This window comes from Hylobates moloch, unplaced genomic scaffold (assembly GCF_009828535.3).
Source record: "Hylobates moloch isolate HMO894 unplaced genomic scaffold, HMol_V3 SCAFFOLD_9, whole genome shotgun sequence".
NCBI lineage: Eukaryota > Metazoa > Chordata > Mammalia > Primates > Hylobatidae > Hylobates > Hylobates moloch.
Genome location: NW_026652284.1, coordinates 65724300 through 65748360, shown reverse-complemented (window position 1 = coordinate 65748360; position 24061 = coordinate 65724300). Strand labels below are relative to the sequence as shown.

The 24061-nt window shown below is 41.6% G+C and overlaps 1 protein-coding gene across 1 annotated transcript in view; it reads right to left on the bottom strand.

The window, feature by feature from the left end:
* Positions 1–938: 938 nt before the first annotated feature.
* CA13 (carbonic anhydrase 13) overlaps positions 939–24061 on the bottom strand; it is a 39643-nt gene continuing 16520 nt past the window's right edge. The window contains exons 4-7 of the mRNA XM_032758463.2: positions 18023–18118; positions 16767–16829; positions 16102–16257; positions 939–3774 (exon numbers count right to left, since the gene is read on the bottom strand). Coding sequence (XP_032614354.1) covers positions 3655–3774; positions 16102–16257; positions 16767–16829; positions 18023–18118 — 435 coding nt within the window. The 3' untranslated portion in view covers positions 939–3654. The remainder of the gene's footprint in view (positions 3775–16101; positions 16258–16766; positions 16830–18022; positions 18119–24061) is intronic.

Sequence of the window (24061 nt, the reverse complement as noted above, 5' to 3'; positions counted from 1 at the left end):
TACTCAGTCTCAGGTATGTCTTTATTAGCAGTGTGAAAATGGACTAATGCACCATCTTAATCAAACGACGAAATGAACATACTCCATAAGAGCCAGATCAAAGTTGGGTGCCTGATTGGATGGATACAAGGAGAAGTGCACAGCACCACTTTTGTGATATTCCTGCCAGCAACACAAAATCTGAATCTAATCACAAAACACTGAACAAACTCAAAATGGAAACATTCTATAAAACAGCTGACCTATAATCTTCAAAAGTGTCAAGCTCACAAAAACCAAGGAAAGACTGGGAAACAGGTCCTAACTGAAGGAAACATGAAAACTAAATGGACGAGTTATTCTTGAATGGACTGGGTGGTTAATAATAAAGCCATGCTAATCTCATGGTTGTTTCAGCTGTATTATGATTATGTAGGACAACGTCCTAGCTTGTAGGAAATACACACTAAAGTTTGTGAAATGACGGGGAATCAGACTGGCAAATTACTTTCAAACAATTCAAGGGGAAAAACAGTTTTTTTGTGCTGTATATTTTTTCTCTGAGTTTGAAATTATTTTCTAAATTAAAAGTGTAAAATGTGGCCGGGTGTAGTGGCTTACACTGTCTTCCCAGCACTTTGGGAGGCTGGGGCAAGAGAATCACTTGAGCCAGAAGTTCAAGGCTAGCCTGAGCAACATAGTGAGAGACTTTGTCTCTACAAAAAATACAAAAATTAGCCGGGAGTAGTGGCTCACACCTGTAGTCCCAGCAACTAGGGAGGCTCAGTTGGAAGGACTGTTTGAGCCTAGAAGATCAAGGCTGCAGTGAGCCGAGATCACGCCACTGCATTCCAGCCTGGGTGACAGAGGGAGACCCTGTCTCAAAAAGAAAAGTAAAAAACAAGTGTAAAATGCAATCTCATTGTGCATAATGCACATACACGGCCCTGATACAGTTGAAAGCTTGTCTCATTTTCTTTATTGTGGCTGATTCCAATTTAAATTAAAATATGAAATGCTTAATAATCATAAAATCAGTATTTGCTGTGGTAAACAAAAGAGATCTACACTAGTATTCACAACTCTTTAAATTGCTTAAAAAGGAGGCAATATAACCATTTTAACACACATTTAAACCTTTTGCCTCTAGGAGATATATCAATTAACACACAATATTCAAGGAAATCAGTGCTGTATAGATATTTTTGGTCTATTAAGGTGCAATTTATAATACAGAACCGACAAAATACTGAAGCAGAAACCATAAGTTACAAAGTAGTAACTCTCACAGACAGTAATTAGAACCCCTGTCCTACATGCCTCTCCAGATATAGCAACTTAACATTCTTCCAGAAAACAGCTTCTTTCCCTGACTAGGAAATTCACCTGTCTTTCCAAACTAAAGAAACACTTTTCCACTCAACACTGGTTTTTAAAAACCATTAGAACTTTTGGTTTTACAAGTTACAACTAATTAGTATTCCTTTAAAATGAAACTATTTTCAAAAGATAATGTATTTTACATGTTATATTAACTTATAGTGCATTTGATTTCAAGCAGAGAGATAATTACTAAAGACAGCAAATAAAAATTTTTAAATATTCAATTCATTAAATAATTGCTACAGATCAATCTTCTAAAAGCCTTAAACTAGACACTGAGGGGAAAAGAACATTGACTAAAGTATTAGCTTCACTCTTCAGGAGCTCACCTTACGCAACAGTATCCATCACTGTTACACAATTTACTGATATTCAGTTATTCTATCAACATTGCAGAATAAGTTCAATTATTAAAATCTACATTCAAGCCGGGCGTAGTGGCTCACGCCTTCAATTCCAGCAATTTGACAGGCGGAGGCAGGCAGATCACTTGAGGTCAGGAGTTTGAGACCAGCCTGGCCAACATTGCAAAACCCCATCTCTACTAAAAATACAAAAATGAGCCGAGTGTGGCAGCATGTGCCTGTAATCCCAGCCACTCAAGAGGCTGAGGCAGGAGAATCCTTTGAACCCAGGAGGTGGAGGTTGCAGTGAGCCACGACCGTGCCACTGTACTCCAGCCTCGGTGACAGTGTAAGACTCCATCCAAAAAAAAAAAAAAACTACATCCAGAGGAAGAGAGATACAAGAAACAAATCATCAAAATCAAGGAAACTCAGGTAAACTTACGTCAGGAGATGACAAAAGTGTAGTATGTATTCAAGTCTTAAATGTGGTTATTAAGGCTTAGTGTCCCTCTAATTGTATCAGAAAGGGCAAAAGAAACACCACTCTTATCCCCCACCAGAAACAAACAAAAACAAAAGATAAATAGGTTAAAATTAAGATCAAGCTCCACCTGACAAAATTAAGAGACTGAGGCACATGTATAAAAGGAAAAGTGAGTTTTGCCATGGAAATGGGTTGAAGGGTTTATGGACCCATTATTTATTTATATGAGACTGAAGTAATTTTTTCCACAAATTGAGAGAACAATGACCCACACAAGATTGCTTCCTGCTTTGCTGCCAAAACACCAGGCAAAAGCAGGCAACATGTTCATCATGCCTGAGGGCAGTTCTGACTGCACTGGTACTATGTCATACGTTAGTTTCAAACCATGTTAATGTCATAAACTGGCAGGCATTGCATCTTGTCAATTATTAGCCAGTTCATTATTAACATTACTGAGTGAATATTATATATGGTATAATTCATTACAGTGTAAATAGCCATTTATATCCTGGGGAATTCCTCACCAAGACTATATGGAATAGTTTTGATCAGTGGAGGAGACACATTAAGTAGCTTTATCCCATTGCCCTTAACTCTTATATTGTTCATTTTATTAAAGGTATCATGCAATGAGAGTTAGCAACATAATCATTGCAAAAATTATCCTTATAGGAAAACATAATCTACTGTTTATGAATTGGAATAATAACAAAATATTAAGCAGAATCACTTGTTTCAAAAAAAGCATCACAATCCTATCATTTGAGATATAAGTTTCTACCTAACATCACTGAGAGCTGTGACTAATTCAGTCTCTATGGCAAGATAAAATTTTTAACACATTTAAAGTTTGCAATGTTAACCATATTTTCATGCAGGTTGAAGTACACATATTTCATGAGTTTTAATATATGTCAAATAATGCTTACTGTAACTGTCCATGAGTGCAAATATGAGACAGATAAGTTAATAAAGAGATCTGGGCCAGCTGGGCTTGATGGCCCATGCCTGAAATCCCAGCACTTTGAGAGGACAACTCAGGAGGCCCACTTGAGGCCAGGAGCTTGAGACCAGCCTGGGCAACATAGCAAGACCCCATTTCTAAAAAAAAGAAAAAAAATTTAAAAATTAGCCAGGCATGCTGGTGCATGCCTGTGGTCCTACGTACTCTGGAGGCTGAGGTGGAAGGATCACTTGAGTCTAGGAGTTGGAGGCTGCAATTAGCCAAGACTGTACCACTGCACTCCAGCCTGGGGGACAGAGTGAGACTCTATCACTAAAAAAATTTAGAAAAAAAAGGAGAGAGCTCTGATTTTCTTTGCAACACTGAAGCTCATAGTAAAATGGTTTATGTAAATTAGAATTCTACAAAGGAGTTGTTGGCAGAGACTTTTGTGTTTTGTTTTGTTTCGTTGTCTCTCCACAGCCATGTTTGGGGGAGTTCATTGGTGACAATTTTTAATGGAAAGAAGCTCTCACTTTGCGGCCCTTCAGAGGCTGTGGTGGGCGGTGATTGCTCACCAGAAAAGCTGCTGCTTCACCCTCCGCTGTGCACAGGAGACTGCGAAATTTGGCCAGCTGTAGAAGAAGAAAAGAGTTAGCTTCAGCATAGAAATTCCCACCAATATTAATGAATTAATGAATTACCTGCATAAAGAATTAAGATATATTTATAACCAGGAACAAAAAATACTGCAATGAAAATTTTCTGTTACATGTCATATGTAATAATAATAAAGCAACTCTTTTGCTAAATTCTCATCACTGTACAAATACCTACAGGTTCCAAAATTAAATGTATAAGCATTTTTAATTTGATGATCAAAGTAACAAGAGGAAACATGTAGAGTGTGGTTTAAAGAGTAAATATTTAGAAATCAGAGAATGTTTTTCGATGTTTTTCAATCTATAAATCTATAACATATATTTTATGACAAAAATGAACTCAACTATATAAGCTGTTTTGAAATCTAATTTTTTCACTTAGTATATATCCTAGCTATCTTTGCATGCCAATACATATCAACCTACATCACTATTTTTCGTTGCTGAAAACTTTTCTATTATAAATATGTTTTATAAATGTTTAACAATCCCTTGGTGGTTTAACATTATTTATTAAGATTTAGTACAGGTCTAAAGTAAAGTTGGAAAAATTAAAACTAATGTTATCTTCTCAAAAATATGCACCAAAATTATATTGTCAATTAATAAAAGTAAATCTTTGGTGTTTGTTTTGTTTTATTTTGATGAAGACAAATTATTAGGAATGAGAACCTACATTCTCTAAATTTTGTTAACCATCTAATCTCAGAGTCAAGCAAATTCACATCCTTTAGGTTTTCATCAAATACCTGATGCCTAAAATGTTTCTTGTACAGTACTAACCAGGACGGGGGGCAGAGGAGAGAGAGGTCCTTTATAAGAAATAGGCAACAGTTTATAACCATGCTCTATGGCAATAGGATCAACCATCATATATACAAGCAACCATGTTTTCCACATGTGATATTTTAAGGGTTTTGTTTGTTTGTTTGTTTTTTGAGACAGAGTCTCGCTGTGTCACCAGGCTGGAGTGCAATGGCAGGATCTTGGCTCACTGCAACCTCCACCTCCCAGGTTCAAGCAATTCTCCTGCCTCAGCCTCCCAAGTAGCTGGGACTACAGGCACGTGCCACCATGCCCAGCTAATTTTTGTATTTTTCGTAGAGATGGGGTTTCACCATGTTGGCCAGGATGGTCTCGATCTCTTGACCTCATGATCTGCCCTCCTCAGCCTTCCAAAGTGCTAGGATTACAGGCGGGAGCCACTGCACCCGGCCATTTTGAGTTTTTTTTTTTTTAAGTACAGATATGGGAAGGAGACAAATGTTTACAACGTACTATTACTCATGTTTCATTAGACCAGATAATTATAGCTAAAACCACATGAGGCTTAAGAGAATCTCTGGTCAAGTGAAATAGCAAAGGCTAATAAAATCTAACCTCTGAGACCACAGGAAAGATACCTAGCCTTCTGCAGATCATAACAATCTAGGTCTGTCTGGAGTGGTCATTCCAGGTGGCTGCGTCCTGAATTAAAGCATGGGTCTACAGGCCTCATCAAGCAACCTGCCTCCACAGTGATACCGCTGATTCTTCTGAAGACGTTGGCTTTATTTTTCTCCCACAACCCTAGCTCCTGCCCCTGTTCAACCCTTCTGGAAGTTGATCATGGCTCCCTGTCCCAGCAGCACTTTCAGCTCACCAGTCTAGAATTGGATCTGACTTCAGCTCTTTCTCTGACCAGCCTGTGTATTTTGTTAAGAGTCCGTAGACCTGTCCTGATGTCTTGCCAAACCCCTTCCCCTATAACTGGGTCTCACAATCATTTGGCCCAGCTAGGTCCACCCTGTATTTGCCAGTCCCCACTCAGATTTGCTTCTGTTGGCTCTGGGTGTCCTCCACTACTGCCCTGGCCTTAAAACGCACATCCCTGGCTGGTTCCCACCAGTCTTATCCCTTTATGTGGTTCCAGGCTTTATTCAGGCAGCAAAGCTGCCCCTCTGTCACTAAGGCTGACTCAGTACCTACAGGTTCCCAGTAGAAATATTCCCAGTTCAGCCTTGAGGCTGAAGCAGGTATGACCTGTTTTGCTGGTTTCCTTGACTCTAATACTGAAATTTTAATTTCATTGTGTAGCAACTCCAATAAGCTGAAATACTCTTCTATCGTTCTGTAAACAGCTTTATGTCACTCTCATGCTCAAACCTCTTTGATAGCACTCCACTGCCTGCCAAAATTGAGTAATAATAAAAATAAGTTCTGTTATGGAACATGATGGACTAGGCACTGTCTTAAGTGCTTTACATTACCTCAGTCAAAATACCGCTGTCGATAATATATAATTATCCCATTTTACAGATGAGAAACTTGAAGGGTAGCTGAGAAGTTTCAATAAATAAGCCATCTTGACAAACAAGCCATGCACTAACCACAGAGAAACTTGTTTTCTGTTTCCCCATTTTCCCCTATCCTTTTAATTTACTTTTTATTACGTAAATGTTCAAAAGTACACAAAGGCAGAAAAAGCAGCATCATTAATCACCAGGAATCCATGACCTAGCTTCAACAATCATCAACACACAGCCAATTTTTCCATCCATTCTCCCACCAAAGCTCTCTTTCCATTTGCCATCCTACCCAAACTAGGCTATTTTTAAGCGAATTCCAAACATCATATCATTTTAGTGCAAATATTTCCAAATACATCCCTATAATACATCACATTTCTAACATTTTTGTAGGCACCCAAAACAAACGTGTCAGCATGGCTTCCAAGCCCCTTGCCCACCCAGTTCTAACTAACCTTCCTAGATGGATCTATTACGCCCACACGCATGTCTCACTCTAAGCCAGTTTTGGGAGGGGCGGTCCCAAAGCATCTAAACGAAAATACTTTGAGTTAATTCTTAAAAATTCAGATCCCTGGACCCTACCCCAAACTTGTGAATTGGAATTTCTAATAAGGCCCAAGGATTCACTTTTTTTTTTTTTGAAATAAGAGTCTCGCACTGTCACCCAGGCTGGATTGCAGTGGCATAATCTCCACTCACTGCAACCTCCGCCTCCTGGGTTCAAGCGATTCTCATACCTCTGGAGTAGCTGAGGTTACAGGCAGGCGACACCACGCCCAGCTAATTTTTTTTTTTTTTTTTTTTAAAGTGGAGACAGGATTTCGCTATGTTGGCCAGACTGGTCTGGAACTCCTGGCCTCAAGTGATCCTCCCGTCTCAGCCTTTCAAAGTGCTGAGTGAAAGGGGGCCTGAAAGCTTAAGGGAATGAATAACTCCTCCCTCCTCAGGCCCAGTCCCAAGGCACAAGGCCACTTGCTCCAGCAGCGTGCGTCAGCAAGATAGCAGAAGCAGGAAGAGAGCTGGCTGGGAGACACATACCCGCTGAAGACTGAGAGGGAGGCCGACCGGGTACTACGCAGCAGTCACGTAAGACTGGGACACTTCCTGTTTACAGAGGACTATAAAAACCCTGCCCCGTCTTCACTTGGGGCTGACGCCATTTTAGGCCTCAGCCTGTCTGCACGGGGCGCTCATTAAAACCTCGTGTTGCTCCACACCGCCTCCCGTTCTGTTGGCGCGCTCTCCGGTTCGAAGCGAAACAAGAGCCTTGCACCTGGTATCAGTACCCGCCCTACTGTCCACAGCAGCCCCTCTGAGCTGCTGTGTTATCAGTCTTTCCACTACGGAGGAAAAATACAACAATCCTTTACTTACCATACTCATAGGAAAATCCTGTTATGGAACCTTAATCGAGGAATGTGTTGCATCAGGGAAAAGTTAATATAAAGTAAAAAATCTAGGAAAATCTGGCAGTCGTAAGGGACTATAGGTCCGAAAGGTAAGCAGTGGCTTTGCTTCACCAAAATTGGACAATGGGGAGTAAAAACTCAAGTGCTATAGGATATAAAGGGAGAATAGATTATAGCCAAAACAAAAGCCAACAACTCCCCTCCAAAATCACCCGTGGCATTTCCATCCCTACAAGCAGACGTATCCCTTCCCAAGGCAGGAAAAAACCTGTTCGTAGATCTAGGAGAACGCATCGTGCTTACCATTAATGTGTCCAATTGCTGGGTATGCGGGGGAGCCCGTATGAGTGAACAGTGGCCATGGTATGGGATAGACATTCCCTCTTACTAGCATCCCAAAACTCCAGCCTCACTTTCACTCCTCAGTGAGAGGTGACAGCATGCTGGCAGTCCTCACAGCCCTCGCTCCCTCTCGGCACCTCCTCTGCCTGGGCTCCCACTTTGGTGGCACTTGAGGAGCCCTTCAGCCCGCTGCTGCACTGTGGGAGCCCTTTCTGGGCTGGCCAAGGCGGGAGCCGGCTCCTTCAGCTTGCAGGGAGGTGTGGAGGGAGAGGCGCGGGCGGGAACCCCGGCTGCGCACGCGCTTGCGGGCCGACTGGAGTTCCGGGTGGGCGTGGGCTTGGCGGGTGCCCCCACTCAGAGCAGACGGCCGGCCCGGCCGGCCCCGCCGGCCCCGCCGGCCCCGGGCAATGAGGGGCTTAGCACCCAGGCCAGCGGCTGCGGAGGGTGTACTGGGTCCCCCAGCAGTGCCAACCCACCGGCACTGTGCTCGATTTCTCACCGGACCTTAGCTGCCTTCCCGCAGGGCAGGGCTCGGGACCTGCAGCCCACCATGCCTGAGCCTCCCACCCCCTCCATGGGCTCCTGTGCAGCCCGAGCCTCCCCGACGAGCGCCACCCCCTGCTCCACAGTGCCCAGTCCCATCAACCACCCAAGGATTGAGGAGTGTGAGCGCACGGCGCGGGACTGGCAGGCGGCTCCACCTGCAGCCTCGGTGCAGGATCCACTGGGTGAAGCCAGCTGGGCTCCTGAGTCTGGTGGAGATGTGGAGAACCTTTATGTCTAGCTCAGGGTTTGCAAACACACCAATCAGCACCCTGTCTAGCTAGAGGTTTGTGGATGCACCAATCGACACTCTGTATCTAGCTGCTCTGGTGGGGCCTTGGAGAACCTTTGTGTCGATACTCTGTATCTACCTGATCTGATGGGGACGTGGAGAACCTAGCTCAGGGATGGTAAACGCACCAATCAGCGCCCTGTCAGAACAGACCACTCGGCTCTACCAATCAGCAGGACGTGGGCTGCACTCGAGGCTGGGGGACAGAGCAAGACTCCGTCTCAAAAAAAAAAGAGAATAAAAGCAGGCTGCCCGAGCCAGCAGTGGCAACCCGCTCGGGTCCCCTTCCACATTGTGGAAGCTTTGTTCTTTCTCTCTTTACGATAAATCTTGCTACTGCTCACTCCTTGGGTCTACACTGCTTTTATGAGCTGTAACACTCACCGCAAAGGTCTGCAGCTTCACTCCTGAAGCCAGCGAGACCATGAGCCCACTGGGAGGAACGAACAACTCCAGACGCGCCGCCTTAAGAACTGTAACACTCACCGCGAAGGTCTGCAGCTTCACTCCTGAGCCAGAGAGACCACGAACCCACCAGAAGGAAGAAACTCCGAACACATCCGAACATCAGAAGGAACAAACTCCAGACGCGCCACCTTAAGAGCTGCAACACTCACCGCGAGGGTCCGCAGCTTCATTCCTGAAGTCAGTGAGACCAAGAACCCACCAATTCCAGACACATCAGGAGTGCCCATAGATCTGGACACTTCCAGTAAAGGGACGGTGTGCATATCCCGCAAGTGGAATGATAAAACTCATCACGCCGTAGGTGAAAGCCTCTGTCACCAAACCCTAAGAGTCAATGCCTCCACAGCAGAGAGGTGGCCAAAATTACCCTACGGAGCTTGGTCTCCTTCTAACTTAAGCTACCTCAATTATGTCTTGTCAAAAAAGGCCTAATACTGTACAAACACCACAACCCTTATGCCGCATACCCCAGCCTAAGTGCACTGTGGGACAATCCTATGAACACCAGCCTCCAGTGGATTGCCCCTGACGGATTCCTTTGGATATGTGGAACCCAGGCATACTCGTGGCTACCTTATCCCTGGCAAGGTACTTGCTTCCTAGGCACGATTAAACCTGGATTCTTTTTACTTTCAAAGCAGGCGGGCAACACCCTCGGAGTCCCTGTGTATGATAACCTAATCAGAGAAAAACGATCCTTGGAGGTAGAAGGGAGCCAAAGATGGCAAGAGGACGAGTGGCCTCCGCAACGGATCATCGAATATTATGGTCCTGCCACTTGGGCTGAGGATGGTTCATGGGGTTATTGCACTTCCATATATATATGCTAAATAGAACAATTAGACTACCAGCTGTTCTAAAGATAATCAGCAACCAAACCGCCTCAGCCATAGAAATGCTCTCGCAACAAAACCAAACGCGCGTGGCAATTTTTCAAAACAGGCTAGCACTAGACTACTTATTAGCAGAAGAAGGTGGGGTCTATGGTAAGTTTAATATCTCTAATTGCTGTCTTAACATAGACGATAACAGAAAAGCAGTTCTAGAAATCACTTCGAACATCAGAAAAGTAGCCCATGTATCAGTCCAAACCTGGAAGGGAAGGGACCCAATAACCTTCTAGGAGGGTGGTTCTCTAATTTAGGAGGATTTAAAACACTGGTAGGGACAGCAATCTTCATCATTGGGTTCCTCCTGTTTCTCCCCTGTGTTATCCCAATAGCCACCAAACAATCCAGATGATGCTCCTCCTACAGCGACGTGATGGATACCAACCCGTCTCTCAAGAATACCCCCAAAATTAAGTTTTTCTTTTTCCAAGGTGCTCGTGCCACCCCATGTCACGCCTGAAGTAGTTATTGAGAAAGTCATCCCTTTTCCTTTTTTCTATAACCAAATAGACAGGAATGAAAGATTCTCCCCGGGGCCTGAAAGCTGGGCAGGGGGTGAATAACTCCTCCCTCCTCAGGCTCAGTCCCAAGGCACAAGGCCACTGGTGCCAGCAGTGTGAGTCAGCAAGATAGCAGAAGCAGGAAGAGAGCTGGCCGGAAGACACATATCCCCTGAAGACCGAGACGGAGGCCGTCCGGGTACTACGCAGCAGTTACATCAGACTGAGACACTTCTTGTTTACAAGAGACTATAAAACGCCTGCCTGCCCTGTCCTCACTTGGTGCTGACGCCATTTTAGACCTCAGCCCGTTTGCACCCAGGCACTCATTAAAACAGTGTGTTGCTCCACACCACCTCGTGTTGTCTGTTGGCGAGCTCTCGGGATTCGAACCAATACAAGAGCCTTGCATCCATGGGGGCAGACAGGCTGAGGCCTATGGCGTCAGCCCAAAGTGAGGACGGGGCAGGGGTTTTACAGTCCTCTGTAAACAGGAAGTGTCCCAGTCTGATCTGACTGCTACATAGTACCTGGACTGCCTCCCTCTTGGTCTTCAGGGGGTATGTGTCTTCTGGCCAGCTCTCTTCCTGCTTCTGCTATCTTGCTGACGCACGCTGCTGGAGCAAGTGGCCTTGCGCCTTGGGACTGGGCCTGAGGAGGGAAAGGTTATTCATTCCCTTAAGCTTTCAGGCCCCTGGGAGAATCTTTCAGTGGGATTACAGGAGTGAGCCACTGCGCCCAACCTGAGAAAGAGCTGTTATCCAGACTATATAAAGAACTCTTGCAAACAACCCAATGTAAAAATGGACAGATGATTTGAACAGATACTTAACAAAAGGAGATACATACATAGCCAATAAGCATATAAAAATGTTCAAAATCATTGGTCACTAGATAAATGCAAATTAAAATCACACATACCCACTAGAATACCTAAAGTTAGAAAAACTGACAATGCCAAATGCTTGCAGGGGTATGAAGCAACTAGAAATCTCATATGTTGCTGCTGGGAATTTAATATGACACGGCCACTTTAGAAAACAATACAGTACTACTTTACTCAGCTGGGCACAGTGGCTCATGCCTATAATCCCAGCATTTTGGGAGGCCAAGGCGGGCAAATCACTTGAAGTCAGGAGTTCGAGACCAGCCTGGCTAACGTGATGAAACCCTGTCTCCACTAAAAATACAAAAATTAGCTGGGTGTGGTGGCGAGTGCCTGTAATCCAAGCTACTCAGGAGGCTGAGGCAGGAGAATCTCTTGAACCTGGGAGGTGGTGGTTACAGTGAACCAAGATCACACCACTGCACTCCAGCCTGGGCAACAAAGCGAGACTCCTTCAGAAAAAAAAAAAAGAAAAGAAAACAATGTAATACTACTTTACAAAATTAAACAAACATGACCTAGTAATTCCAGTCCTAGATATTGACACAAGACATATAAAAATGTGTCCACACAAAAGTGAGCAAATTACTCCTAATATCCATATATGGATTGCTATTATTCATAATGGCCAAAAATTAAAAGCAAGCCAAGTGTCCATCAACTGTGAAATATATTTTTTAAAAATATAATATATCCATACCATGTAATATTACACAGTAATAAAAATTAATGAAATGGGTCAGGAACCATGGGTCCCACCTGTAATCCAAGACTTTGGGAGGCCGAGATGGGTAGATCACTTGAGGCCAGGAGTTCAAGACCAGCCCAGCCAACATCGTGAAACCCCATCTCTACTAAAAATACAAAAATTGGCTGGGCGTGGTGATGCATGCCTGTAGTTCCAGCTACTCAGGAGGCTGAGGCAGCAGAATCACTTGAACCTGGGAGGCAGAGGTTGCAATAAGCCAAGATCTCGCCACTCCACTCCAGCCTGGGCAACAGAGCCAGACTCTGTCTCAGGAAAAAAAATAAAATAAAATGGGTGAATCTTAAAAAGATTATATCAGTAAAAGAACTCAAACACAAAAATCTACTGTATGACTCATTTAAATTCTAGTGACAGCACATCAGTTGTTGCCTAGGACTATGGTGAAGAAGGTGAAGGACTGCAAAAGAGCACCAGAAAATTTTTGGCTGAGATCTCTACCTTTTATTTATTTATTTTGAGATGGAGTCTTGCTCTGTTACCCAGCCTAGAGTACAGCAGCGCAATCTGGGCTCACTTCAACCTTGCCTCCCGGGTTCAAGCGATTCTCCTGCCTCAGCCTCCTGAGTAGCTGGGATTACAGGCACGCACCACCACGTGTGGCTAATTTTTGTATTTTTAGTAGAGATGGGGTTTTACCATGTTGACCGGGCTGGTCTCGAACTCCAGACCTTAGGTGATCCACCCGCCTTGGCCTCCCAAAATGCTAGGATTAGAGGTGTGAGCCACCGTGGTGGTTGAGAATGGTATCTTGATTGTAGTAGTTGTAGCATGTCTATACACAGTTACCAAAATCAGCAACCACACACTTAAAATTCATGAGTTTCACTGCATGCAAATAATATCATAATAAGCAAAAAAGAGTTGTTTTTCTTTAAAAGGAGAGAAGAAACAAAGCCAAGTATTTTGCACATTGAATTTCAGCTAAGTAACCCAATTTTGATGATTTAGGATAACCCAAAGAGACTTGGCAAGAGAAGTTGGCCCTCCAGAGAAAATGACAGATTTGTCTTCAAAAGGATCAGAAAATAGTACATTTATCTACTCACTGGCATGGCAGTTAAGAATTTAGTCCTCAATGAGTGACTCTGAGAGAGAAAAATGGACTTAAATAAAGAAAAAGAAAATGAAAAACATCTGATTTGCCCCTTAGGTCAAACTGTGACTTGGCAAGAAATTGTGGAGAAAACCCTAGGAAAAAATCCGGAAAACTACACTTAGTATTCATATCTCCTTAGGCATTTCTTGATTGTGACAGTGTCTCAGATTTACCTTGTTTTTGATGACCTTGGCAGTTTTAATGACGTTGAGAATACTGACTGTTTTATAGAATGTCCCCTGACTGGGTTTTGCCTGATATTTTTTCCTGGTTAGACTGGGACTGAATTTTTTTTCTTTTGCTTTATTCTTTAACTTTTAAAACCACCACAATATCAGATTTTAATAAATTGAATTGTTACTCAAATAACTTTCTCAATTTGGTTAAAAACTAAAATATGTGAAAGTGTTCCTACTATAGGAGATTTAAGTGAATGCTCCAAAGTGAATTAACAATCACTTCAGAGCTCTAAAACACAGCTATTATTTTATATACTGCTCTGCATAAAAACCACATTAATAATAGTAATCCACTGAGCCTCAAATAAGACAAAGTAGTGAATTCACAGCTAGGCAGTCATAATTCCTAAACTTGCAGGTAGATATTTTTAATAAGGTTAACTTTATTATTTTTAAGGAACTAAACTATATATTTTGATATATTCTCTTCCAAATCACTGGTGGATTGAAAACAAAAAAAACTAAACAAAAAGTTATTTTCCAAGTGGCTTTAAGAAATAACGGTGTCCTTGAAATATGAGGGAAAACATGATTCCCTTATTAACTACATTAATGTTATAATTTATTCATTCTTAATACTATTCATTTCAAATTTAATAAAGAAATATAAAAGTAAACCATTTAGCATGTGAGAGGGAGAAAAATGAATTCCCTTATTAAGGACTCTGAATCAGTAACAGGTCATTTTTCTCATGATACAATGATAGAAAAAATTCACAGGAGTTTTCATGTCAGTCAAGCTCTGGATTTCTACATAGACCTTTGTAAAATGTTTTAAAAAGTATATACTAGGTTATTATTTGCCTTTAATCCTAAAGACAAGGTCAACAAGGAGAAACACCCAACAGAAAGAAGGATGTGTTCAATGCCCCAAGGGGAAATGCTGCCGGAAATGATCTCAGTAAAGGTGGGCCAGAGCTGGTATCATTAGGAGGAAAAATAAACAGGTAGGCAGGCGGGCAAGCCCAGTACATGTGTACTTTATTAGCTGCAAAAATTACTAGACCATGTTCATGCTAAGATATTGCATCTAATTCAAAAAGAACAACAAAAACAAAACCAATGAAGTACAGCATCCAAGAACACACAGCATCCACCCGTCAGATTGGCCAGCCCCATAGTTCAGTGCTCCAAGCACAGTTTCTGAACATTAAAGACTGGGTATCCTGGCTAGGCGCAGTGGCTCATGCCTGTAATCCTAGCAGTTTGGGAGGCCAGAGTAGGAGGATCATTTGAGGGCAGAAGTGGATCACTTCAAGACCAGCTAGGGCAATAATGCAAGACCCTGTCTATGCAAAATTTTTCCAAAAAATAAGCCAGGCATGGTGGCATGCACCTGTAGTTCCAGCTACATGGGAAGCTGAGGCGGGAAGCTGAAGCAGGAAGATTAATGGCTTGAGCCCAGGAGTTCAAGGTTGGGGTGAGGTATGGTTGCACCCACTCCACACCAGCCTGGGTGACAAACTGGATATCCTGAGTCTGGCCGACTCTTGGCCTACAGGGGAAGCTCCATTAGCATTTAACAGAAGAATGAGTGAGTAGATGTCTGTACAAAAAGAGCCTCCCCACAGCCTTTCTGCAAATGCTTAAGCATTAAGCCCCTCAGACAGCGCAACATAAGTTTTTGTCAACAAATGCCAAAAGATCAATAATTCCTCCTCTCCCTCTCACTCCCCTCCCCTTTCTCTCTCTTTCCTCTTCTTATAATTACAGTAAGAACACTTAAATGAGATCTACCCTGTTAACAAAAAAACATTTTTTAAGACAAAGTCTTGCTCTGGAATGCAGCGGCATGATCCTGACTCACTGCAGCATCCGCCTCTTAGGTTCAAGCAATCCTCCCACCTCAACCCCTCGAGTAGCTGGGACTACAGGCATGCACCACCACAGCTGGCTAATTTTTGTATTTTTTGTAGAGACAGGGTTTTACTGTGTAGCCCATGCTGGTCTCGAACTCCAGGGCTCAAGAGATCCACCCGTCTCAGCCTCCCAAAGTGCTGAGATTACAAGCAGGATCCACTGTGCCCAGCCTACCCACTTAACTAGCTTTTAAGTGTACAAAACAACAACTTCATACACTTAGCAAGCACACATTTCTTAGGGCACCGCACCGATAACTGACCTCAAGTTTCACTTGGAAATTTGTAAAAGCAGGTGTGGAGACTAAGGTCAGAAAGAAAAATGTCACCTTCTATAAGTAGCCTCTCTGATTTTTTTGTTTGTATCTCAGCTTGTTTATATCCCCATTTTTTGTTCGTATGTCAGCCTGTTTATATCCCCGTATCAAACAAACAGCAACAAAACAAAAGCAAATGATTATAGTGCTCAAAATGATGCTTCACTTTCATCAGTGTCGCTATGTACATTTCTAAGAAGTGGCAAATAAATCATCTAATCATAGGTCAAATACGAAAGGGACATAGATCTCATCTAGCCCAACTACCCATCTGATGAATAAAGAGAAAACACAGACTTCAAAACACAGCAGAAATTAAGGTCAGGGTTGAAAAAAAAAAAAAAAAAAAGCCCAGTTTCCTCTGAGGGAATCAGTATCAACCTGGAAGAGATTATGTACCTGTTGAGAGCTGATGTTTATAGGTTGCTTTAAAAGAATCCATGTGACACTCTCAAGAAGAGGTGGAACTGTAAGAGAACCAGGATAAGTCCAGTAGTCCCAGGATGGTGGAAGCAGAGATGATGGGTCAAAATTTGTGAATCGAGTTTGTTTACCCTGGGGGAACATACAGAATTCCCACAAATTACAATGGGATAGCTTTACATAGACCTCAAAAAACATACATCCATGCACATCCATTATAATTCCATAAACAATATAGAATATCTGCATCTAGAATTATCTAATATCTTCCTTTAGTATCTTTAAAAAAGCATCTATCCTCATCTTAAAAATTTTAGATAAAGTAACATACAGATTTATTTAAGAAGCATAAGGTTTGTTTTAATATAAGTGGTCCCTTAAATGTGTTACAATTAAAGGCTTACTCTGTAATATACCAGAGACTAATTATGCATAAGTATATTTATTCATGTTTATTTTAGGTAATTTAAGACCTTTACATTCAAAAGATAAGTGGTAATAGGTTACTTCTGCTTTTTTTCATCAAGCATGTTGCAAACTTCAAAGCAGGCAGCATATGTCTAAGTCTTTAAAGGGAGATAAGAGACTGTGGGAGAGAACATGAAATATGTTAATTATTGCCAAATAGTAATTCATTTTACCTTTTCTTTAATGGAATCCAAAATGTCAGTAATCTTTTGCAGTTGGGAATTAGGTTCACCAATCTAAAAACATGAAATTTCAAAAGAAATGGTTACTGTAGCAGATCAAGTCTGAATCACTCAATTTCAGCCACTATTTTAAAATTATTTTAAAAAAAAAACCTTAGCCGGCACAGAACATACAGTGATTGTTCTATAACAAAGCTTCTCTTTTACCTGCCGGCCTTATCATGCCAGAAGGATCTGAACAACAAGATAATATTACAGGGTTCCTGTACTGAACTTTCAGCTTAGTCCCAAAACTAATAGTAACAGCTTAATATTTGTTAAGTTTTATCAGTGTTTAAGATGTAGGTTAACTTGGAGAAGCTTTGCATAAGACAGTCTAACAAATATCCTGCACTACTAAGCTAGATGTAACAGTCAGCCCCTCAATTCAAATGGACAATGGTGGCATCAAAATACTAGATGCAAACATCTCACACTTGCAGCCTAAAATGATTTGAGATCCCAAATCAAGGGAATATATCATCATAAGCAAACTCATCATAAATTATAGATATATAAATGATCCTCTTTTCATTATTACAGGTGTTCTGAATCTACCTGAAGGTTTTAAAGCACCCGGATCCTGCTGCAACCACCCCTACTTGGTGTCCAAAGGCAAGGAATTGTTGCCATCCATGAAGCATTCTCTGTTCATGAGTTACAACACATGGAGAGTATGGGGTGTGACAAAGGGGCACACCTACAAGAATGTGGAGGCAGAGGGAGGTGAGAAGCCCAACCTGTTCCCAGGTATGATGACAATAATTGTCTAACCACATGTGAATATTAAAGGAAATACAAAAAAGTTTTTTTAAAAACCAGCGAGCACATTGGGACAATATGTCATTGTGGTGAGATGAGTGTTTCAAGAATCAGGAGCTTGAACTTTATTCTGTCCTAAATAGTATACAATTAGGAAGAGCCCAGAATAAATGTTTTCTTCCAGTATCTCAGTTGTTATTTCTGCTGCTATTCTTGATGTTGATGCTGCTATTTTTATTAACATAAAAATGATCAATGGACAATAAGAAGATTTATAAGACAATGCTCCTAAATGAATATATAATTTTTAAATACTCATTTCAAAAGGAAAATGCTACACCTAAAATGAATTTACTATTAAACAAGATGGTTGAATGTCTACTTCGTGACTGAAGCTCTTTCTTCAACAAGGCTGATCATTTAAAATGAAAACAGTAGATTCTTACTTGTAAAAACACTCCCAAGACAGCCAGCCCATCTGGTTCATGAGCTGCCTCAACAAAGCTGGGGTATTTGTCTGAATTCCAATGAACAACATGGAGCTGAAAGGGAGATATACAACATAGTAGGAATGTTTTGTTAGACATCCTGAAAAACATAAATGCAAATAAAACATTTACAAATTTTCCGGTGCTGTACACTTACGTATACTGTATTTATCACAGGAATCTTGGACAGAATCCTCTTATTTAGTTTTGTCCAAAAGTGAAAGTTCATGCAGTGAAGGATCACAGTCACTTAACTAGCCTGTGGTGCACTATATTAAAGACTATGTAGAATGCCTTGAGCATCCTAGCTGTACATGGTAGTACATGACTATAGTCCCAGCTACTTGGGAGGCTGAGGCAGAAGAATCACCTGAACCCAGGAGGTGGAGGTTGCAGTGAGCTGAGATTGTGCCACTGCACTCCAGCCTGAGCGACAGAGCGAGACTTCGTCTCAGAAAATAAATAAATTTTTTAAAAAGCCTTGAATATCCTTCACAGCCCCTCCAGCCCTAACAAACTCCAGCCATTGCTCCCAAGTAACTGGAGGCTCCTCCATGTCTTCCACAGATGAGACTGCAATGGAGCAGCCTCAGATCAGATCCTGGCTGGCAATAAAGTCCATGGAAGAGGCCTGAGCTCACAGGTGGGTGGAGAAGTCAACCTCCTACCCAATAGGTTTTCCAGGACAATCCCGCTACCGAGGACAGTGAGGCTGTTTCTAAAACTGCCCAGTTAAATGTTTACTACCTGTCATTTCAAGACTATTTATGGCTTGAAAACACAAAGTCTCCTTATCATGTTAAGTAGCATTCAGACTTTTTTATTAAGAGCATTTTTAATTGGCAAATCATAACTGCATACATTTATGGGGCACAATGTAATGTTTTAATATATGTGTAAATGTGGAATGATTAAATCAAACTAACATATTTGTCATCTCACACATAAAAATGCTTATCATTTTGATACATTTACCACATTCTATGAATATGTTTAGATACTTTGCTGAGAGCAAGTTTCAATGGGGGAAAAAGAGGTAGAAAATGGGAGGGTAGCTGGTGCTACTAAGGAGGGGGATAAAACAGAGGAGAAGGGAAGGAAGTGGGGGGCCTGGAACTCTGGAAAACAGACTTCACCCACCCCTCACAACTCTACTCATATGCAAGTGGCCTTATGCAACACCAAAAGGTATCCTAAATGTTTTACCATTGCAAGCAATACAGTATCTCGAACACACCCACAAGTGTGAAAGATTTCAGAATAACGATAAAGGAGAAAACCACTTTTGGGGAGTCTTCCCCAAAAGGACAAACTGAGACAGAAGCCAAAGGGCAATGCGACATGCCCAAAAGATTTAGCTACAATCATAAATGGTGATCAAGCCATGGTGTCCAAGGACCCGATATGAGGGAATGACTTCAGACAAGATCTCCTTCTAATGAATCCCTTTTGTTTATCAGGGAGGAAATACTAATGTGAGCCTTCATGCCCAAATCATCTTTCTAGCTGACTGTTACAGAGAGGATTTAGCATATTCAAATACATGTTTATCCCATCCTTTAAATATAACTCTATGTCTTACAGGCAATTTATAGGAGATAATTTCTGGATAGATAACAATTACCATAAACAGTCAACTATAAAACAGTGCACCATCCACAAACAATCAAGGAAGACTGTGCAATATCAGGCAAGTAATATAAAAGTAGATTCCTGTAGTGCCATGTTCCAAGTTGGTGTGAGATAGTTGGGGGAGGAAAGAAACCTGAAAACACCGGGTGATGAAACAGAATTCATTTGGCTCACATGAGACAGATGACATTCACTGTCAGGGAAGGGCTGATAAGGATGTTAAAATTGTTTTAAGTGGCTCCGTGCCAGTGCACCAGTTCTCTCAGTAAGAGATGAGACCAAAGAGAGAAAGATATAGAAAGACTTCATTAGGATCACAACCAGAACTGATTAAAAAATGAATGTGTAACTAAAGAGAGATGAATGGACGTATATGTATCCTATATATAACCATCCTTCTGCTAGTTAAAAGTACAACTATTTAAACTATGATGGGAAACTAGGCCAAGAAAATATTTTTCTTTCTCTCCTACACACCTTACTTAACTGGTAGCAATACCTTCACAGAGGAACTGATACCACTTCTATTAGCATTTGTATTTTAATTAAAACATTAAAAAAATAGCAAACTCACATTTCCTAACAATGACAAGAGCAGTGATTTGAACTGAATGACAAGAAATTGTAACCACTACAAAAATGAAAATTAGATTCTTCTCTACTGGCAACTAATTTCTAAACAATAATATTAAAATTTAGCAGTTTCAAATTGCATATTAGTGGTATGCAAAATATACTGCCAAATACTATGCCAAAAATCCATGATGAATGTTGAAATCAGTTTCATTATTAGCTACATATTTAAAATGCTTGCTATATATTCTGCCTAAACTTTCATTAGATAAAGTTCCAACACAGAATGGACAATTAGCCTAGTTTGTAGATGCCTAACTTTTGGGATAAAACGTTTCTTGATTTAGATCACTTTAATCTCTCTGTAATATTATAAACCATCATATTAGGCCTAAAATTAAGGTTATATATGTTGCAACTTTAAATGTCTTTTTGCTTTCTTTCACTTCTCCTTTTTACTCACAAGGGAACATAACTTGATGATGGTCATGAACTTCATACAAAAGTGGCTGGAAAAACTAATCAACTCCTTGGAATCACAGAGCTGAGCACAAAGGGGTTCTTTTGAACGTGAAACCAAATGCAAAGACTCCCAAATGCCCCCACCTCCAGCCTTGACTTCTTCTTAAACTGGAAGTTTTTATCCAATAGCCTACTTGAACATGAGCCTAGAATGCCTAACAGGCATCTCTAACTTAACCTGTCTAAAACAGAGAGTGAATTCCTCTCTGCAACCTGCTCCTTCCCAGACTTGCACATTTCAGTAAATGGTACCCACCAGCCTCCGATATGCTTACACCGAAACCTTAAGAGTGTTTCTAAACTCCTCTTTTTCCTTCCTTCAATCATGACATCCTTTTCATAAGCAAACCCTATTGACTTTATCTCCCAAACATCATAGATTTGTCCAGCTCTCTTCGTCTCCACCACCCCCGGAGTCCAAATTACTGTCTCTGCTCACTTGAATGCCTTCCATAACCTTCTAGTTTTTCTCCCTACTTCAACATTTGCCTGACAACAGCCTCCTCTACACCCAGCAGCTAGTTATATTTTGTAAAATATAAAGCAGAACATGTCATTCCCCTGATCAAAACCTTCCATTGTCTTCTTCCCACTGCGTTACAGATAAACTTCAGACTGCTTACAATGCCCAACAGCACCCGATGTGGCATGGTCCCTGCCTAACTTTTCCTTTCTCATTAATTCCAATCCTAACAGGCCAATGACTTTCTCCTTTTGAACATGCCAGCCTCATTCCTGCCTTAGAGCACTTGTGCTTGCTGTTCCCACTTCCTGGAAAGGTCTCTCTAGATTTTTCTCATAGTGCTTTCTTCTTATCATTCAGTCTCAATTCATGTATCACCTCAAAGAAGCTTTTCCTAAGCCCTCAGCCACCCTACCAGATCACATGGTATTGTTCCCATCAAAGAACTTACCATGCACCATTTATTTATTTGTTTATTGTCTACCTCTCCCACCCCACCATCCCTGAGGTTTGACCCAGACTTTCTCTATCTGCATTTCCTATCTCAACCCAGAAACATGGATCCTGCCTTCCCTCACTCTCAAACCCACCAATCGACAAATGCCACTAAAGCTGCCACTACCAGCCAGCCAGCCTCCACCTGCACTCTCTTTTATTGCCTGGAACTTTCCCCAAAAGTTTCCTCCAAAGCTCCCCTTAGCCACTCCTGCTTCCATCCAATCTATTCTCAAACAGTAGTTGAATTATTGTTGAAATGAAAATATCACCACTTCCCAATTCAAAGCCTTTCAGCGGCTTCCCATTGCGCTTAGAATCAGCTTCATAAACCTTACCAGGACTAACCTCAGTAAGATCGGGCCCTTCCCAGCCTCTCCAACTTTGCCTCTGACAACTCTCCCCTTCATTCTCCATGCTCTAACTACACTGTTGAAGGCCATACTGTTTTTCAAATGTGTGAGCCTCCTTCCCAAACCATATCCTCACACATGATTTTATGTAAAACCACTGCTGTCTCCCCACTTGACCTGGTTCCCTCCCCTTCATCCAAACCAGGTTTTAAGTTAAACCAGGTTTAACTTAAAACGGATGCCCATCCCATAGGGCAGCATTTTCTGACCTCAAATATGTGCGAAGCTGCAATCCTTTCAGGGTAAGCATCAGTAAGCTGTGTAAAGATTAGGAGCATGGTTGATTCTCAATGAATTCTTACTGAGTGAAAGAATGAATGAATATATAAGCCAATGAAATAAGAAATAGCCTTGAATGCACATTAAAGAATGGTATACAATTCCAAGGGTGGGTGCAGTGGCTCATGCCTGTAATCCCAGCACTTTGGGAGGCCAAGGAGGGAGGACTGCTTGAGCCCAGGAGTTTCAGGCCAGTCTAGGCAAGATGGCCAGACTCTGTCTCTACAAAAATTAAAAAATAATTAGCCAGATGTGGTGGTGCCCACCTGTGGTCCCAGTTGCTCTGGAGGCTAAGGTGGGAGGATCCCTTGAACCCAGGAGGTCAAAGCTACAGTGAGCCATGTTTGTACCATGGCACTATAGCCTGGGCAACAGATGGAGAGCCTATCTCAAAGAAAAAGAAAGAAAAAAGAAAACCTATTCCAAGCTTTATCCACAAAGCTTTATCTTTAAATGCTGGTGCTAGTCATAGTTTCTTTGTTAGATTCTCTCATTAAAAAAAAAAAATATATATATATATATATATATATATACTGGCCGGGTGTGGTGGCTGACGCCTGTAATCCTAGCATTTTGGGAGTCCGAGGCAGACAGATCACCTGAGGTCGGGAGTTCGAGACCAGCCTGACCAACATGGAGAAACCCTGTCTCTACTAAAAATACAAAATTAGCCAGGCATGGTGGCGCATGCCTGTAATCCCAGCTACTCGGGAGGCTGAGGCAGGAGAAGCACTTGAACCTGGGAGGCGGAGGTTGCAGTGAGCCGAGATTGTACCATCGCACTCTAGCCTGGGCAACAAGAGCAAAACTCTGTCTCAAAAAAAAAAAAAAATACTCTTTGTTTAAAGCATGCATAAAAATGTATGTCTTAAAATATACTTAAAAATTCCAAGATGCTTCCGATTTGTGTAATATTTACCTGGAGGACTCATACTTAGGTGTCTTAACATGAACTGAGTCTCCAAGCTCTCCATGTGAAACAAAAGAAGAGAAAATAATTATCTGTAATGTTGTAAGTTGTACCAAAGTTTTTTAATAAGTGAAATTTGCATTACAAATTTTTTCCATTCATAAATACATACGTGAACCAAAGGTTTTGGTCCTTTCCTTCACTGGTTTGCTTTAAAATAAATAAATAAATAAAAGATAATGATTTATTGCAGAACAACAACAAAAAAAAGTCTTTATCTACAAAAATGGCCCTTGATCTGCAGGTAAGGACTCTGAGCCTCTGATATATGTCAGGAGGACCCTTTCCAGGAAATTACTTGCCAGCTGACAGAAAACCTAAGCCTCTCTGAGTATGTAGTACTTTCAAGTTTATTAAAGTACAAGGTGTAACCACACACAGCATTTTGACCAATTTTCCTGAGTTGCTAAGGAAAATGAGAGACCAGTGATCCAAAGCAACCAGTAATTAGTCCTGAGGGCGCTTTGGACATTTAGAACATGTTATATTCAGAACATAAAACTTCAGAAAGCAAACATGAAAACTATTTGGCAACCGGCTGGGCGCGGTGGCTCACGCTTGTAATCCCAGCACTTTGGGAGGCCGAGGCGGGCAGATCACGAGGTCAGGAGATCGAGACCACGGTGAAACCCCGTCTCTACTAAAAAAAA